At 39.7% G+C, this 19667-nt stretch overlaps 1 protein-coding gene across 1 annotated transcript in view; it reads right to left on the minus strand.

The window, feature by feature from the left end:
* Positions 1-19667, minus strand: part of efna5b (ephrin-A5b) — a 75180-nt gene that overhangs the window by 8537 nt on the left and 46976 nt on the right. The window contains exon 2 of the mRNA XM_057356930.1: positions 4540-4832. Coding sequence (XP_057212913.1) covers positions 4540-4832 — 293 coding nt within the window. The remainder of the gene's footprint in view (positions 1-4539; positions 4833-19667) is intronic.

Genomic DNA, 19667 nt, shown 5'->3' on the forward strand with positions numbered 1-19667 from the left:
CTCTCTCTCTCTCTCTCTCTCTCTCTCTCTCTCTCTCTCTCTCTCTGTCTCTCTCTCTCTCTCTCTCTCTCCCTCTCTCTGTCTCTCTGTCTCTCTCTGTCTCTCAGTCTCTCTCTCTCTCTCACTCTCTCTCCCTCTCTGGCAGCGTCTCTCAATAACTGTAACATGCTGTCTGTCGGGCGGGCGGTCGGGCGTGCGTTCAGGTCCGGGCCGTGTGCCATTGAACGTTACAGTCACACGCACAGGAAAAGAGAAACAGCAGGCAGTCGGGAAGTGTCGAAGCCCAGAGGACAGAGACGAGGATCCGACGAAACCAAACCAAGCCAAGAACACGGTTTCATTTATCAAAGGTCTGATCAACTGTCTCACACTGCCAGATGAAAGCGTGTTTTGTGAATCATACACAGAAACATAATAACTGAAGTCTTCTGTCATTCAACTCATCTGCATCTCTGTGTGAATGCAAGAGGATGCTCGCCGTTACCATGCCAACCACATCGCAGCCAAAGCATCATCTATCGGGACTGGAGCAGTGGATGGTCTACAGAAGATAAACTGTGATTTATTAAGACTCCCAACATCATCCTAAACCTAAAACTACAGACTAAATTTTACATACTTGTCATACTGTATTATAATGAATCGTTTTAATAATAATTAATCATTTTCTCTGTGTTTGAGTACTGGACTATAAAGCGACATCTGGATTTTCTAACACACACACACACACACTGTGATTTACACTCTCATCTTCTTCCCGCGGCTCTCTGACTCTCTCCTGCGATATTAGATTTGGAGACCTTGAGAGATTAAAATCCATCTTTAAATTCACAATATTGGAAAAAGATGCTGTCTCAAGCATTTGGTGGTGGTGGGGGGTGAGCTGTGTGTCCTGACCTTTGACCTGTCAGACAGACGTGCCCACTGTTAATACTGTAAATTCAGCTGAATGGAGAGCAGATGTGAACGGCTCTAAACAGATTCCTGTGTTTTCCCGAGGCCGCTCAATTCAGCACTGCCTTCTTAAGAGCCAAACAGAAAGAAAATGGAATTACAAAATAAAAACCCTGGAAAACACAGATAAGAGACTCCTCCTGTACGCTCTTGCTTTAGTTTCTCGTGTAATTGAAACGTCTTCATTAACCTCACAAATGTCTTACAAATTACAATAAACTCCAGCAAACCTCAAGATATTTAGTCTCTTTTTAAGGAGAAAAATATAAGAATTAAGTAAGCTTAGGGTAAAAACCAGCAAAAAAATCTGCTGATGGTGGTGTGAGAAATATAAACTTGAATTAGATAGTTGAGAAAAAGGTCAAACTAAATTCAAGTTTATTTTTCTCATACCACCATTGACAGAATTTTTTTTGCTTGTTTTTTACCATAAACTTAATTCTTATATTATTTTTCACAAAACGAGACTAAATATCTTAGGTTTCTTTTCTTGTCAAGTAATTGTATATTGATTCGAGAAGTTTGATATATTTTGACTAAAAACAAGACAACATTTTTTGAAGCGCACCAATCCATAATAATGAAAAAACAGTGATGAATCCCTTTAATATCTCAAATATCCTCATAGACAGCAATAAGATTAAACGGAAACCCTTTCTTAAGTCTAAAAGAGTCAGACATGTGTCAAATGTGTCTGTCGTGAGAGTTTGAGAAGAGATGTCAACAATGTGTCAAACTGAGCTCAGATTGGTCTCGTCTGCAATCAAACGTCAATATGAGTGAAGATCTCTATATCAACTCAAACATTTCTCATCACATCCAGATGATTTCACCTCGACAATCTACATTCATTTACACCTCCAGACTCTTCACGGGTTCACACAGTTACATAGGAGAAACATCTGAGACCAAGTTGATACTAAATGAAACACGAAGGAGAACTCAATCAAATCTCCTGAGCTACGAAAGAGAAACATCAGAGAAAGAACACTTTCCTCTGGGAATACAGACATACACATGTCATGTTGTTATGCTTCAAATCCAGGAGTAAAATCACAGACACACATCATGTCCACAATTAAACGTCCAGCTCCCCAAAACTATTAATCAGAGAAAGTGACTTTCTCAAAGCACGTGGACTGAGGTTTGTGACGGCCGGTCTGATAACGTCAGTCAATGTCTGTGAGAGTTTTTTAGAGAAATGACTGTAATCAGACAGATGTGATCAAACTCCTGCTGGTCAGTTATCAGCTTCAGATGAGCTGTCAGTCTTCAGACATGATTCAGAGAAACGTCACGGTCTCAAGAGATGGATAAAAGCCCTCCACAACCTCCACTAATGACAGAAGATCAAACATTATCTACATTATACATGAACTCTTTACTCTCAATGTTTTAAAGTGATCCTCTGTATGTGATTGTTATAATTGTGGTGTGGACGTTGCTATACTCTTATAGTAAGAATGACTTTTTTTACTTTATATTTACAGTTATATTTATTGTCATATGAACAGTTTTTATTCTCACTTTGCAGCTCGTGGCGTTCTACGAGCTTTAGATCTCAAGCGAAGACGCTCAGATGACTAATTCAACTTTCTACGACCGCAAGCAAATTCAGTCTGCTCAACGATGTCATTACGAGTCGAGTTAAACTGTGAATATAAAAATCTTCTCAAATGAAATCATATTTAATCTGGAGGCTTGACAGATGATTTGAGATTCTTATGCTCCGTTTCCTCAATGAATTACGGTTAAACGCCGCCACATCCGAAAGCCAGAGGGCGCTCTCGCGCACAAACTCCAAATGTGGGCCACAGAAGAAGAACGGTTTACGTAGTTCGAGGAAATGCCAATGGTCAACATTCTATCGCTATTTTCATGATAATAAAGCCTATTTATAATGATCATGTTTGACGAGCCTTGCTTTTTCAAATGCACTTTACAAACGACTCAATCTCGCAGTTACACCATCAAACCGAGTGTTTTCACACCAGCTCTGTTTGAAATGACGTGACGGTCAGTCATTATGATGTTAGCCAACATAAAAACCATCTGACAAGTGAATAAAGCCTCCAGACTGGGACGGGCGGATCTCCTCACAGACTGGCGGTCATGTCAGTCAAACGCATCATAATGGCTGTCGATGTAGAGAGACGTCCCCGGGACACGAGGGTCCTACAGGCGCCGCGCTGAATGTAATGAGCAAAAACTAATGAGGTTTGCTGTCATTTCATCTCACCACGCAGACAGGTGTCCTTCAGCAAAATACACCAAGTTTATTTTCTTCCAAAGAATATTGATTCATATCGATTTCTGCCCTTCGCACGCCGTCCTTGTCATTTAAATCTACAGCTCCTGATTCACTTCATGCAGTTGCGTACACAATACAGCGTGAGAAATAAAGTCTGTGTAGGATTTGCTGAAATGACGGGGAAAGATGTAAAAACATCTTTCCCACATAGGACTTCGTTCAATTAAATGTGATTTTTTACTCGACATATTGTTGCAGTTGTACAAATAAAATTGTGCTTTACGAACTCAAAATTTTTAGCAAATACCATTTTGGCCCGGTTTCACAGACGAGGCTTAAGACTAGTCCCAGACTAAAATGAATGTGTGACCTGTCTTAACTGAATGTAACTTGCCCAGAAATATCTTAAAATGTATCAGTGCCATTGTTTTGTCTCAAGATGCTCACCAGTAATTGATTCTTCTAAGGCATTTTCATAAAAGTGACATAAATATCTTAATTCAATAAGACATAGTCCTGGCTTAAGCTAAGCCGTGTCTGTGAAACCGGGCCATTACCTTCGTAATAAAATAAACAACAGTTAGGGCTGTCACGATTATGAAACTTAGCTGACGATGAATTGTCTATTAAATAATTGAGATTATGCCGATTAATTGTCTGTTAAAAGACTTTGACAATTATAACGATTAATTACAATTAATTTATTTAATGAATAAAATATAGATACATTAAGAAACGTGAAAATTATGTAAATAACTAGTAACATTCCCTACAGAGTGACCTTGACTGAAAAGACTGAGAGGATGATGTCGTCTTGCTGTGTAGATGCAGCAAATCTGGAATCACTTTAATAAAACTCATAAACACAAAAGATAGGATTCTGATACTCAAACGATGGAAGAAATGTCATTCAAACCTAACAGTGAGTGCAGATCAAGGACGGTGGACGTAAAATGCTGCAGATACTGCAGATCACTCTTGTTTTCTAAGGGTTTACAATAATTGCGGTTATCTGAAATAATTGCGATGAGACGATTATTTAATCACTGTGACAGCCCTAGCAACAGTTGCCACTATAGTAACCCCTGTTTCACCATGATATCTGTATGATAATACAAATGATAATCAATCTGCCAAATGATATGATTGGTGCACGTTTACTATAATAAAACAATGCAACATTATAAAAAGTGCTATATTGGTGCTATAAATAAACTTGGCTTAATACACACATTATTACATTAAACATGATTTTAATTGAGTAATATTCTGATATAAATCAATATTCTTCACTGTGAATGATTGTTAGTCACGTGTTGTGATGTCATACTCACATATGTAATAATACTCGCGGCCCGGTCGAAACTCGAAGCCCAGAGAGAACGGCGTGAAGAGCTGAAACTTCTCGGAGAACTTGAGCGGACCGTTGGGCGAGTGCGGTCGGTTACACTCCCAGCGCTTGAAACCTTTGGCCGTGTGATCACACGTGCTGTAACCGTCATAGTTCACCATGTAGAGCACGTAACGCTCCGTCCTCTCCTCCGGCACAGAGTCCTCGTAGTGCGGGCAGAACACGTCCAGATAGTCATTTATACAGACGTCGATGTGATAGTCTCCACGCTGAAACCTGCAGACGACACGCGGATCATGAGCGTGAATAAATGATGAGAGAATCGGTACATTTGATCACTTGGACACGAACCAAATTCTGCTCATAAATGGCACCGAGCAGGTTGAGATCACGCAGGAAAAACACGCGTGTGATTCTAAACACTCATCGATCTCACGTAAAACACGAGAAACATTCATCACTGCAGAAACTGACATCATGTGTTTATAGACGAGACCGAACGACTGGCAACTGTTCATCTCCTTATTTGAGCAAACGGACAACATGATGCTTACAGTACAGCTAATATTCTACAAACATGATACCACAGTAAGAGATAAAGACTCCGTCACCGACACGTTCTCTAGAAACATTCTCCACCTTCATATTCCAAACTTTAAACAAATGAATAAACAGCCTCATCCGCTGCTAAACAGACTTTTGTCAGCCAGGTTCATGTTTTCCTGATTTGTCTTGATGTGACAGAATGCTTTCATTGGAATTCTCCACTCGTGCCACGTTTCTAGAAAACAATCCTTTTCCTCACGTCATCCAAACGTGACGTGCAATGTTTCTAAAGCGTCTCTCGTGTGACAGTGTGATATAACAGCAGAGCTCAAATAAATCACAGGGTCACACGGGCAGAAAACAGAAAGATGGGATGGTGAAGGCCAAACACACTGAACAACAAACGCTTTTACACCACAAAAAATGACATTCTTACTAAGCATTTTTGTCCTTTTTTATGGTAAAAACAAGCAAAAAATCTGTCCATTGGGTGAGAAAAATAAACTTGAATTTAGTTTGACCTTTTTCTCAAGTTTATTTTATTTGTGTGTGTGCGTGCGTACATGTGTGAGTGCGTGTGTGTGTGCGCGTACATGTGTGTGTGTGCGCATGTGTGAGTGCGTGTGTGCGTACATGTGTGAGTGTGTGTGTGCGTACATGTGTGAGTGCGTGTGTGCGTACATGTGTGAGTGTGTGTGTGCATACATGTGTGAGTGCGTGTGTGCGTGCATGTGTGCGTACATGTGTGAGTGTGTGTGTGCGTGCATGTGTGCGTACATGTGTGAGTGTGTGTGTGCGTACATGTGTGAGTGTGTGTGTGCGTACATGTGTGAGTGCGTGTGCGCGCGCGTGTGTGCGTACATGTGTGAGTGCGTGTGTGCATCAGAGGTGGGTAGTAACGCGCTACATTTACTTCGTTACATTTACTTGAGTAACATTTTGGAAAATATGTACTTTTTAAGTAAAATTAAAAGTGTGTACTTTTACTCTTACTTGAGTAAATTTCTAATAGAAATCTGTACTTTTACTTCGTTACATAACTTACATTGCGTGACGTTCCTTCGTTCCTTCATTTTAAAATATGCTTTTTTAAACGCGTTGTTTATTTCAAGGTTGTCGTCTCCTTTTACGGGCATTCCCGAGTGATCGATTCTTTTGAGTCGATTCTTTTGAAAGCATTAATTGAACAATGGGCAAAACCATTTGAACAGGCTAATGAATCAGTTCAAATGATTTGTTCAGTTCGCAGCGCGATCGGAATCATCTGAAGCAGGATTACTCACTCCTCGTAGCGCGAAATTTAAGAACACGCAGAACACAAAGAGCGTTGGATGAAGTGGATATTAATCTATATCTATACAATCAAAACTGCAAATGTGTCATATTGTTTGCCAGCGATGATAAATGCCCGCCATATTGCGCGCACCCGCGCGACCTGTTCGTCAGACACAGCAACATGCGCGTTACCTGTCAGACACAGAGACGTGGGCTTGCAGAAATATACATTTGAAGAACAGAAGGAAGAAAACGTGTTGATGGGCGTGTGGTTCACTGTTTACTGTTTGTTTACAAGTAAGAGCGTTTCACAACACACACGTGACACAACACCAGAAAACATGAAATTTGTTCAAAAATGTGTATGTGTATTTCATTTAAGAGAGCACTGCAGATGTTCTAGTCAGTGGTCTTCACTATTTTTTTCATGAGAGCCACAATAATAGCACAAAGTCAATAGGGGAGCCACGGTTTTTTCCCCGAGCCAAATCCACGCGATCTCAAAAGAAGCCTCGGTTAAACGTTCAGCTGTAGAAGTTGTCACGTGTATGAGCCTTTGTTGTCCATAAAGAGAGGAAGAAAGCTGTTCTATTTTTCTTTTCCTCATTTCACTTCCAGGCGGGTAACTTTTATTGAAATTTGGATGCGTTGTTTGGAAATGGCGCTCCAAATTACTGCGCTTGAAACCAGAGCGGGTTTGTTTGCATAGTAAACACAAAGGGTTCGATCCGTGGAGAACAAATAAAAATTCATCTGTCCACTTTTCTTGAAATTTTCTATGCTCATCTTGTATGATTCGTACCTTTCTCTTTTTAGCAGGTGCTGACTAGCCACAAACTCCGTCTCCGTCATCTTTCTGTTGATTTGCGGTTGTTGCATGCTCCGAATCTTTAGTTCCCTCTTTTGTCACCGTCACATTGCTTTGTTGCTGTACTTGGTGCACGACATTGTTTGATAAGAAATCGATCCATTTGTAGTCCGTGTATAACACAAGCTAACTAGCATGAAATGTTGGAAATAGCAGTAGCTAACGTCCAGTGTTAAGAGCTGGAAAGAGCGCCAAAAACCGGCAGCTGCGCAGTCAGTCAGTGTAACGTTAATGGACGTAACGGGAGAGAGAGTATCTTTTTTTATAAGTCTATATTTTCATATTTTATTCCGCTTTTTTTGGTACTTTTATATAAATGATTTGTATAGAGCAGACACAGAATTTTCTAATGGGTTATGTCTCGCTTATTTTTTATGTTTTTTTATGAATTATCTATTTTGATTGCGTGATCATTTCACCATATGTACTGCCATGCGAGCCATGAATTAAAGCTTGGCGAGCCGCTGCAATGAGTAACACTGTCTAGATCATCTTAGTTCAATGCTTTAGTTTGACATGGTCTATTATTCTAAATAAGTTGTGTAAACTACATTGACATCAGGACTAGATGAAATTTACAGAAATGCTGTCTCTTCTGTGTTTGTCTATTCTTTAGTCTCTCTAGTATATTGCAAAGATATCTGCTTATGATAATTAAAAATATTGATTAAAATGTAATATTAAAATATTGGCGTTAATATTATTTTATGTAGTAGGCCTATATAATCAGATACAAAGTAACTAAGTAACTAGCTACTTGAGTAGTTTTTTCATTGCATACTTTTTTACTTTTACTCAGTAATTTTTAAAATAGTGACTTTTACTTGGTAACAATTTCTCTGGTTACTTGTACTTTTACTTGAGTAAAGATTTTGGCTACTCTACCCACCTCTGATTATAATAGATCTGTGTGGAGTTTGTGTACCCATCTGGCTTTTATTGACTCTTTTCTTTAATAAGTCAATGAGCTGGAACACTTTCAGGCGTGAGGAACAAAAGCTAAGCTCTTTAGCGAGCGGGTTACACAGGTACCGTCACACAGAGTCACACAGGTTAACTCAATGGATATGATGTGAATAATTTCAATCACATCAAGGTATTTATTTAGCGTGTGCCCAACGTCTTGCTTTTTCTCATTACTGCTCAGTGTGTGTGTGTGTGTGTGTGGTGTGCTGCTGTGCTGTATGCTGTGTGTGTGTGTAGTGTGTGAGTGTGTGTGTGCGTGTGTACATGTGTGAGTGCGTGTGTCGTGTGTACATGTGTGTGTACATGTGTGAGTGTGCGTACGTGTGGTGCAGTGTGCTGTACATGTGTGAGTGTGTGTGTGTGTGACATGTGTGAGTGTGTGTACAGTGGCATGTGTGTGGGTACATGTGTGAGTGCGTGTGGCTGTCAGAGTCGTGTGTGCGTACATGTGTGTGTGCGTGTGTGTACATGTGTGAGTGCGTGTGCGTGTGTACATGTGTGTGTACATGTGTGTGTGCGTACATGTGTGAGTGCGTGTGTGTACATGTGTGAGTGTGTGTGTGTGTGTACATGTGTGAGTGCGTGTGTACATGTGTGTGTACATGTGTGTGTGCGTGTGTGTACATGTGTGAGTGCGTGTGTGTGTGTACATGTGTGAGTGCGTGTGTGTGTGTACATGTGTGTGTACATGTGTGTGTGTGTACATGTGTGAGTGCGTGTGCAGAAAACATTAGAGCATGGACTGAGCATTCCATCAAGTGAATTAAGCCAGTTAATAATGTTCTCCTTCATTACAGAACGCTTCACTACCCCTCCTCACCCCCAGCATGAGCCCATGATGAAACTGTAAATGGTGTGTGGGGTGTAAAGAGAGTGGATGAACGGTTGCCGCCCAACAATTAACACATGAGCAGCTTTATCAGTGTTGTTAGGTGAACGCCACACCTCAGTGCTTCTCTTTAATTGATCATAAACAGAGCATTTATGTTCAAGAATGAGATTTAACCAGAAATAAGACTACAATAGAGTTCTACTTGTTAATGCATTGACTAACATGAACTACAAATAAACAACATATTTTACAGCATTTATTCATCTTTGTGTCAACTAACACTTTAGCTTTTCATTTTAAATGACTGTTAAATGATGAAATGAATCAATGCTGTGGTAGATGTGCTGTCATCATTTGTAGTTGTCTTAAGTAAGAAATAGAATGGTATTGTAAAAGTCACTAAATGACTACATGAGGTCATGATGAGGTGATAGGCTGAAGGTTTATCTTATTCTGCCGTCTGGACGTGCTGTCCATCTACAGTTGATCAAGATGACCTTGAGAGCAGAACAGAAATGTATGAGGTACGATGAAATGTTACTGGACAGGACAGAAAAACTGTGAGACTGAGAGAACAATCCCCTGAAATAGCACTGATGTCTCAAATCTTCTAACATTAGTAATATATTACTATATCATTTGTTGTTGTTATTGAAGTATGAATATATGAATAGGATAATCACCCCTTGAATCAACCGTAGTTATTCAAACAGAAAAACAGCAGACTGAGGTTTCAAACGGTCTTGTTTCTCAGCCTTGAAATATCTTTCACTTCATAAACACACGCGTCAATGGACTGAAAGAACTTGTGGTCCTTTGGGAATTTTATAAACACTATTTGGTCTTCCATAAATCAATACTGCAAGCTTTTTACACAACCAATATTCATTCAAACGATATTATGCCAACAGAAAGATTGTTGAAAATGAATATGAGTGTTTTATGGAGGAGAGAGAACACAGATGCTGTTTCAGTTTTATTAGGAAGGGTTTTTAAAGTCTATAGGGGGACTTTAATCTGTTTTTATTTGTTATTGATAGAACACATTCTCTCCATAAGTTGTACATTCACACACTGATTTCGAGAAACCTCCTGACATTTGTGGGACTTTACATTCGTCATCTATCTCTGGTTTTCCACAAGAAATATCGTCCCGTACCAACATTCTGTCTCTTCAGTTTTACGTCTTAATTTAGCAAAGAAGTACATTCAGCAAAACGCAACAGCACAAACAAATCAACGAGATTAAATGAAGAGCCATTTAAGTCTCATGTGTGTCTCAGATATTTTTCCTGAGAAAAAGAGTCATGAGCGTTTGAGAAGAGACGTCAACAATGTGTCAATCTGAGCTCAGATCTGCAACGAGGAGAGCGAGAAAACATCTCAGACTAAAGTGATGCTTACAGTCAATCTCAATCTCCTGAGCTTTGAAAGAGAAACCTGCGAGCATTAACATTCTCCTCTGGTTGTTCTCATTTTCTGTGGGAATCTAACCCGGGTCACAGATGTAAAGTCGACTGTGGACAGTGGATTATTTGTCAGTGTTGTTTCCAGACGCTTCAGTGTCTGTCTGCTGGATGTTCTGGTTATTTCAGAGGGAACGGACGACAGGATCATTGTGATCCAGACACATCGTTCTTATGCTTCAGCTCTGCAATCACAGAGTTGACATCATTCATTAACCTCTGATTATAAACCCTGAAGACGTGATGACATCACTGTTTTAACTCCGCTCTGAACTCTTCTACATTGTGTTTGTGAAGTGTGTGTGTGTGTGTGTGTGTGTGTGTGCATCTCTTAAACGCTCGATTTCATAACAATCACACACAGCTGCATGAGCTCGAGCTCAATAAAGATCCATCAGACAGCAGAATGACTGTGACCCGTCGACCGGAGCGAAAAGAGTCAGAGAGACTCTGTGATGAGAGCCGACTGCATCTCTCCAGCCTTCTGCTCTCACTGATGCTTGACTGACACACACACACACACACACACACACTGAGACACACACACGCACACACACACACACACACACTGAGACACACACACGCACGCACGCACACACACACACACACGCTTTCGTTGACTATCCCCGTGGGGACAGTCCATAGGCGTAATGTTTTTATACTGTACAAACTGTATATTCTATCCCCTATCCCTAACCCTATCCCTAAACCTAAAGATCATAGAACACTTTTTGCATTTTTAGATTTGTAAAAAATATTGTTCTGTACAATTTATAAGCTTTTGTGCCCATGAGGACCTCAACTTTGGTCCCCACGGTGACACGAGTCCCCATGTGTTGGTGTGTATTCAGGTTTGGGTCCCCACCGGGATATACAAACATGAACACACACACACACACACACACCGAGACAAACACACACACACTGAGACACACACACGCATGCACTCATATGTGTTTTGCACAGACCGTGAAAGGTTTATTACATGGGTGTTTAGCAAATAAATCAATGTTTATGAAATATTGATTTGAGTGTGCTTGATATTTCATGAGAATGCAGAGAGAGTGTGGAGTGAGACGAGAGATGATGTAGGAAATCACTTCAGAACAACACATAATAAAACTGTTAAGTGATCAATATACTCAAATATCTGCGAGAACATGACAGTGTTCACACACATCACACACAACACACATGACCATCACACAGAATCATGCTGAACAAACACTGTCCTCGTGAGACAGAAAACATCTCAACACATTTCTAAAGCATGAGATCCTTTTACAGCGAGAGAAATTCATCTTTTACTGACATCATTCTTAGTGTTGATGCTTCATACATTCTCGTTTCCTCTTTTCCAAAGAAAATTAACCTCGTCATTTCAAATACCAGCACAATATACAAACGCGTTGTGTTTTTAAATGGAGGTTTTGTGTGTTACGGTACTTTATCGTCAGCAAACTACAGAAAAGTTGTAGGTTGTTCTCAAACAGTTGCTCTGTTCCCCGAGGACCACTATAGCTAGCAGGAATTCGGAAGTCCACGACAGCCCCCTTCCCATAAAACCCTGCGGGAGGTTTGACAGAAGTCGTCAACAGCTTGTCTTTATATTCCACAGAAGTCCACCTGCTCTCATTTCAAGCTCTCCACTCGATATGAGAAACAGCTGCTTCAATAAAACCTCCTCGTGTGTCAGCACAGGTAATATAACGTTCTCATGACAACATCAGCTGGATTTCCATCCCTGAGGACTGAGAGACCGTTTAACATGTGCAGCGCACGTGTGATAATCTCACCGCCAACAGACACCAGGTTCTACTTTTGGAAAAGAATGCGTGCAAACTATCCAGAACGTTCTGGAGGCGTCCGAGATTCTCCAGGACACCAAATAAAAACAAGGCTGCATTCCAGTCCATTCACTATCTGTACCTCACTGTGTAGGATGAGTGTTACCCAAATCATAGCTAAATTACATTCACGCTTATTCATTTTGCAGACAGTTTTATCCAAAGCAACTTACAAATCAGAGAGCTTTCAACATTACATTTTGTCAGAGCCAACGATAAATCTACACAGCTGTTTATATAATATCGTTAGAACTAAATACATTCAGCTATCAACAAATGAAGAGTTTGGTTCCAAAACACCATAAACGTTCCCGCCAAAATCAGTTTTGTATCAGGTCGATATTGAAAAGTCACTTTTTAATTTTACGCAAAATGTGATATCCGCCGTGTTATTGTGTCATGTTTTCTCCCTTTCTTTCCAAAGCGCAGTATAGGCCAGTGTCACTTCTCTGCAGAACGCGATATATGAGCTCAACCAATCACAGCACAGCATTCCACGCGCTGTAAACAGTAATGGCGGCGGCTCCTAGTTTCCCTGATCTACTTTCTACTTTGTGTTCAACAAACAAACAAAAAAAGAATCATTTTGATGGCATTGATGAACCTGTGCTGGTGTCTGCGGCGGGGAAGAACCGTAAGCCATCGAAATCTAATCATTTACGCGAGAGATTAAGAAGACGAGGCAGTAATTTGTAGCGTTAAAGATGACCCGTTGAATTCATTTCAGGAGCGATGACTGACTGAACGTGTTTTTAGTCCAGTGCCTGTGTGTAAGATTAGTATTGTATTGAGTTCAACTCACTTTGTTATCCGTTTTTATCATAAATCTTTTCAAATCAAAATCTGGATTTGAATTTTTTATGTTACTAGAACCTAAAGAAAATAGTGGTTTTCATCTTGCCACTTTCTTTGTAAAGAAAACACATTTTTACTCAAATAATTATAATGGATTTATAGCGTTTTGGAACCAAACTCTTTAAATCATTTTCCCCCCAAAAATGAAAATTCTGTCATCATTTTCTCACCCTCACATTGTTTCAAACCTGCGTAAATGTCTTTGTTCTGCTAAACACAAGGGAAGATATTTTAAGAATGTTTGTAACCAAACAGATCTCATCCCCATTGACTCCCATAGTATTTATTTTCCCTACTATGGCAGTGAATGTGGGATGAAAACTACTTGGTTACTAACATTCTCTTACTAATATCTTCCTTTGTATTCATCAGAACAAAGACATTTACGCAGGTTTGGAACAATCTGAGGGTGAGAAAATGATGACTTGGGTGAACTGTCCCTTTAAATGTACCATCTTAAAAGCATTAAATGTAAAAAGTAATTTAGCAAGATGACAACACTAAAACACAAATGCAAAATGTGTGCAACCAAAGTATTTTATATTATTAGCAATGAAAAGTACACTCTTACTGCAAACTTAAAAGATCGTATAGTTCTTAATGTAGGAAATGTAATTATAAAGTCAACAAAGGTAACAGTGAAGTACATACTTGGGTGTGCAGTATGCGAAATGTGATTATGTTTGTGATGTTGCAGATGTGATCTGGTCAGAGGACACGCGTGTCAAACAGAACTCATCTCATGTGTTTGTGACTCTGGTGTGGATAAAGCGACGTGGAAACATCTGCGTTTCTGAAGCAGCGATGCGTCGGGTCTGATGTGCGCTTTCTGTCGGGTCAGAGAAAGTTCATCACATTTACTGCTGATTAAAATCAACAGGTCATCCGTCACAAACCTCCTCACCTCCGGCTGTGAGCGCAGGTTTATTTTATAAAGACCACAAACGGATGGACGCAGTGTAAACTCGCCTCCATCTCTATTAATATGTTTAGACAATATATTCATTATTTCCCCGCAGGAACGACGTTTACTGGGATAACAGAAATGAGAACATAAACTTCAAATCACGGTTCTTACGTTTGTCTTTTTCCAGCATTTGTTTTGCTGTCTCGCACGCTCACGTCATTCCAGTTTAGGGACGGTTACGTTTATTTTATCCGGTCAAAAAAGACGAATATTTCCTTTTACAGATCGTTTAAGACAATTAACTTCCATGTGAACCGTCAAACACATTCAGACACATAAAATCAATCTGGAGAGTTTTATTCCTGAAGTTATGAAACTGAAGTTACGATGAATAAAACGGACACGGTCTGTGTAACGCTTCACAATTCAATTTTCAGACAATAAAATGCAAACGCAAAAATGAAAAATTGAATAAAAATGTCTGGGTTTTTTTGGTCATTATTTGGGGTTATTTTGTCAATGGATTCTTGTCCTTTTTTCATTTTACTTTTGCTAAATTGTGACTCAACAAATGATAATTTAAACAACTGTAAAAAGTAATACCTTAGATCTACTCAATAAAATGATGGCAACAGATTACAAGCAATTTTTTTAATTAAATACAACTTATTAGAAATGAGTAAATTTCTTAAAAGTTACACAATAAAATTGAGTAAATGCAAATTGTGACATACTAAAATTGACTTAAGGTTCCAAGGTCTACTTAATTAAATATTAATCAAAAAGAATTATTAAATTTTAAATATTATTCAGAGAAGGTAGAATTTACCTAAAAATGATCAGACACAAAAGGTTCTGAGGTGAATTTATCTTGGTCAAAACTTTTGGAAGAAAAAGTCCATTTTAGTATGTCACAATTTGCATTTACTCAATTTTATTGTGTAACTTTTAAGCAATAAAATTGATTGACATTTACTAATTTCTAATAAGTTGTATTTAATAAGTAATTCATTACTAGTTACTAATGACATATTCAATAGTGTAGTTAGATGACTGTACAAATGACTCTCTCCAAAAAGTATTGAATTACTTATTACTAATTACTTTCTATATCCTACATCAACCTTGATTAGTTCAGTGATTCAATGATAGACATGAAACGACTCTTTTAATTCATTCAAATAAATCATATAAAACTACATAAAGTACTCTTATTAACTGACCAAAGTATTACAAATGTGAGAATTATACATTAAAGCACTGATTCTAAAGTTTGACTTTGAATTTTGATGTCAGTTCCACTATTGCACTCGCATATATTACACACAGTATTTAGTTTGATTACATCAAAAGAAACTGTAATTAAATTACAGAAAAATAAATAAAGAGTAATCCCTTACTTTACTTTTCAAGGGAAAAGTAATTAAATTACAGTAACTTATTACTTAGTAAAGTTACACCCAACACTGTAAAACACACACACACAGATATCCACAATACGACTAACAAACACGTGTCACGTTAGCTCCGTCTGTCTCGCTCTCTTTGTCTCTCTCACGGTGACATCAGCAGAAGAGTAAAGGCATTTCAGAAATATATGACATTATGATGAAAGACACACAAGACATAAATGAGACCAGAATGAGCAAATAGCTGAGTAAAATAAAAACACCACATTTATATACAATTCAAAATAAAAGTGCTAATAAATATTTTTCATAGCGATGCCACAGAAGAAGCATTTGTTGTTCCCCAGAGAACCATTCAGTTAAGAATACTTTCTCTTTCTCTCTCTTCTGCTTTCACAGGTTCTTTGTTAAAGTGGTTCTTGTGTATCAGGAAGGTTCTGTGGATGTTCGATGTTTTTTAATGGAGCCATACAGTGAAAATGGTTCTTCTTTGGCATCATTTAGCACCTGTATGTGAAGAGTGTAGTGAGACGCCAGTCGTCTTCTGCTCTGATGACACCTCAGATAATCTGCATGATCTGTGCAACTGCAAACACACCGCAGAGAAGGAATGACACGACCCGTCCGTCTCCGCGTGGTTTCGCTGGGATGTTTTGAGTAACAGCAAAAGATAACGCTGATTTACAGTAATAACAGAACTCGTGTCGTTCTAATGCAGCAAAGCATTTCTGTATTCATCTTGAAAGATTATTCATGAAAGATTGATTATTTTGATTGGCAGCTCTTTAACCCTCATATTGTTTTTAGAATTGTGTTCATTGTTAATTCTGTTATTGTGCATTTAAACGCCACATCGATCGTCGTGAACAAATACAAACAAACCGTGTCTCTTGAATAAACCGCCTGAAAAACAGCAAAGTGAATCAAGCTACTTTCTGTGAGTCCTAATTCAGGCTGTGCAAGACTCGTCAAACACCGGCTGTCTCTCATTCATGCACAAGCATTGAAATCAATACCGGCCCGAGACAATTAAGATAACTGAATCTCCACGCGACTGAAGGACATTTTCTCCTTTCACGAAAAAAGACAAAAACAAGGCGAATAAATGACGCACGCAGCACCTTTAAACCTCGACCACATGGTTTACTAACGTTGCTTAAAACGCACTTCTATATCCAGAATTGAAAAGCACTCTGATGATTCTCCGGGTCGCAGCCGGTCGGCCGAAGGAATGAATTCTGTCCTGTCAATTAGGATTTGACATGTGTGGCAGGTCTGTGACCTCTGACCCCGGCGGTCCGATCTCATGCTGTAAAGCCGGCGTTCATGAGCAACTGAATGAAGAATGGAGTCAGAAGCAGAGGTCAGACTCCCGTGGAGGAGATGCCAAAGTCACGGGTGAATGTGAACGTGCTCAGACAGCTTCTCTCTCTCTAACGTCTAATTAGAGGAAAAATAAAATACATAACAGACATTTCAAATAAATATGCACTGGGGTGAGCAGTAAAGTTTTAGATATGAAACGCTGAGTCTGAATGTGTTTGGAGGAATATCAATGAGGGCAACGCCAGCATGAAGAAGAATGTAAGATGAGTCTAAAGACGCTCCGCTACAGCAATATTTACAGTCTGACTGTCAGTGTTATGAACGTAAGTCTGTTGTGTACATTAGTCCTGAAGTTATGATTATAAATCACAAACTTCTTAAAGAAAACCTGCATGAAAGAACAAGACAAACATAGAAACATATCAAATATAAACAGAACCGTTCATGGAAACATCATGAACTGCTGTTAGAGTAAATATTAGATTGAAGACTCCACCTCCACTCCCTAAACCAAAATATTCTGCTTATATATCCTCAAAACAATTGAAATCATCATTTAGTTTGATTCATAATGAATCTCTGTTATTGGGAAGCCACGCTCTTAAAAATAAAGGGGCTTGTTCACAGCGATGCCATTGAAGAAGCATTTTTGGTTCCACAAAGAACCGTTCTTTAAAGCAGGGGTTTCCGAAGTGGGGTCGGGACCCCCGGGGTCACAAGATGATTTCCAGAAATCCTTTTTTGTATTATTAGTAATATCCTATTTAATCAACAAGTGTAACAAAACATCAAAATATTAGTGAAGTTAAAATAAAACCCTGCGAATAAAAAGCCATCAGCCTCCCCCTGGATCGGGACCCCTGAGGTGATGACGTCACATCAGCGACCGCATTAGGTGCAGCAAGTCCATTCACAGCACCACGTTAAACAGTCCCTTGTGCACGCAGATTATTCTTCAGGCTTGAAGTTTAGGATCTTTTTATTTGTCGAAATGAAACGTTGATTAATATCCACCAAAGACAAAGCAGAGTGCGCATTTGCGCGCAATGGGCCTCATTCATGAAACACGAGCGGAACAATTTTTTGTGTAAATCGTTCGTAAAGTCGTTTTGATGTAAATTTTCGGATTCATGACAATGTTCGTATTTTCAAAATGTTAGTTGGTACGAGACTAATGTACGCCTGCTCCATACCACGTGTAAATAGTGCGTAAAACTGCACGTCACGTTCTATATTATTTTAGACAAACTGATGACACTGCATTTTGATGCACTATGTATCCTAATGATATTTCACGAGTTATTTTGTCCTGTCTTTTATCATGTTTTACTTGATACGATCTGATGTTTACAAAGTATTTGTGAATCCGGAGGAAAGTTTTCAGGAAGGTCTGTTTTACGCCCAAATTACTTGGAATTTACTCATATATTTACGAATGTTTCATGAATGAGGCCCAATGTTTGTATACTTTACCCACCTCCGAGTATAGTGGGGGTCTCAGTCCCTGGCACTGTTATTTTGGGGGTCGCGGGCTGAAAAGTTTGGGTGCTTTAGAGAACCATCTCTTTCTTACTTTTTTATAATCTAAAGAAGCTTTTTTCATCACAAGGAACCTTTTGTGAAACAGAAAGGTTCTTCAGATGTTAAAGGTTTGACTTTACAACTTTCTTCTATTGTCACAATAGGCCTTTACAGCTATTCACAATGACAAACACGTTTATAACGTTTAACACTTTTCAAAAATACACAAAACATTTTCTTTCTTTTATCTATTCCGGACATGTTTGTGACAGGTTTGGTGATTTGAACGGTCCATTTCTCTCATCGCTCTCCATGTGTGTATAATTCACAGCGATGTGATGTTGTTTTGTTATTGTGTCGGACATTTGCTTGAACAAGTTTCACACCCCCATAATTCCACAGTGTAAGTGATGTGCTCATCACACCCTCATATCTTCAGAGCACACGGCAGGTTTATCATTTGACCCGTTTACTCAGAATGAGACTTCTGGAGGTCGGCTCGGGTCAGGTTGGCTGTAAATCCAGGATGATAATCATTAGGGTTTGGTTTAAAATAAAAGATGAACCAGGTTCAGGGCGAGAGAGACTAAACATAGCGGCGCTGACAGGACGTCCGGCCTCTGGTTGTCCACAGACCCCTGCAGCTGTTGTGTAAAACTCCCGCTGGCTCTCGGCAGGGCCTGTCAGAGGTTCTGCTCGCTCACAGCGGGTCTGAAGAAACATCAGCTGAATGCTTCACGCGCGCCCCCATTACCACCCAGCGGGGGCCGTCTTCACCAGCTCATTGGCCGCCACGTCCGTGTCATGTTTGGAGCGTCTGAGCGAACGGCACGTTATTGGCGGAGGCAAATATAGCCCGGCACATCTCAACAGGCATGACTTATGGGGGTTTGGTTTACCTGCAGGTGTTTCTGCTTCAGAGGGGCGTAAATCACAGAGTGGTTTGTCCAATCAGCACTTGATTTATTTGGTAGCAGGAGCTTTAGCTGACAGAGAACGGCTGACGGTTAATTCTAGAGGTCTCATAAACATCAGTCTGAAATGACCCGTCTCTCTCTCTCTCTCTCTCTCTCTCTCTCGCTCTCGCTCTCGCTCTCTCTCTCTCTCTCGCTCTCGCTCTCGCTCTCGCTCTCGCTCTCGCTCTCGCTCTCTCTCTCTCTCGCTCTCGCTCTCGCTCTCGCTCTCGCTCTCTCTCTCTCTCTCTCTCTCGCTCTCTCTCTCTCTCTCTCTCTCTCTCTCTCTCTCTCTCTCTCTCTCGCTCTCTCTCTCTCTCTCTCTCTCTCTCTCTCTCTC

The sequence above is a fragment of the Triplophysa rosa genome, linkage group LG17 (genome assembly GCF_024868665.1).
Source record: "Triplophysa rosa linkage group LG17, Trosa_1v2, whole genome shotgun sequence".
Classification (NCBI taxonomy): domain Eukaryota; kingdom Metazoa; phylum Chordata; class Actinopteri; order Cypriniformes; family Nemacheilidae; genus Triplophysa; species Triplophysa rosa.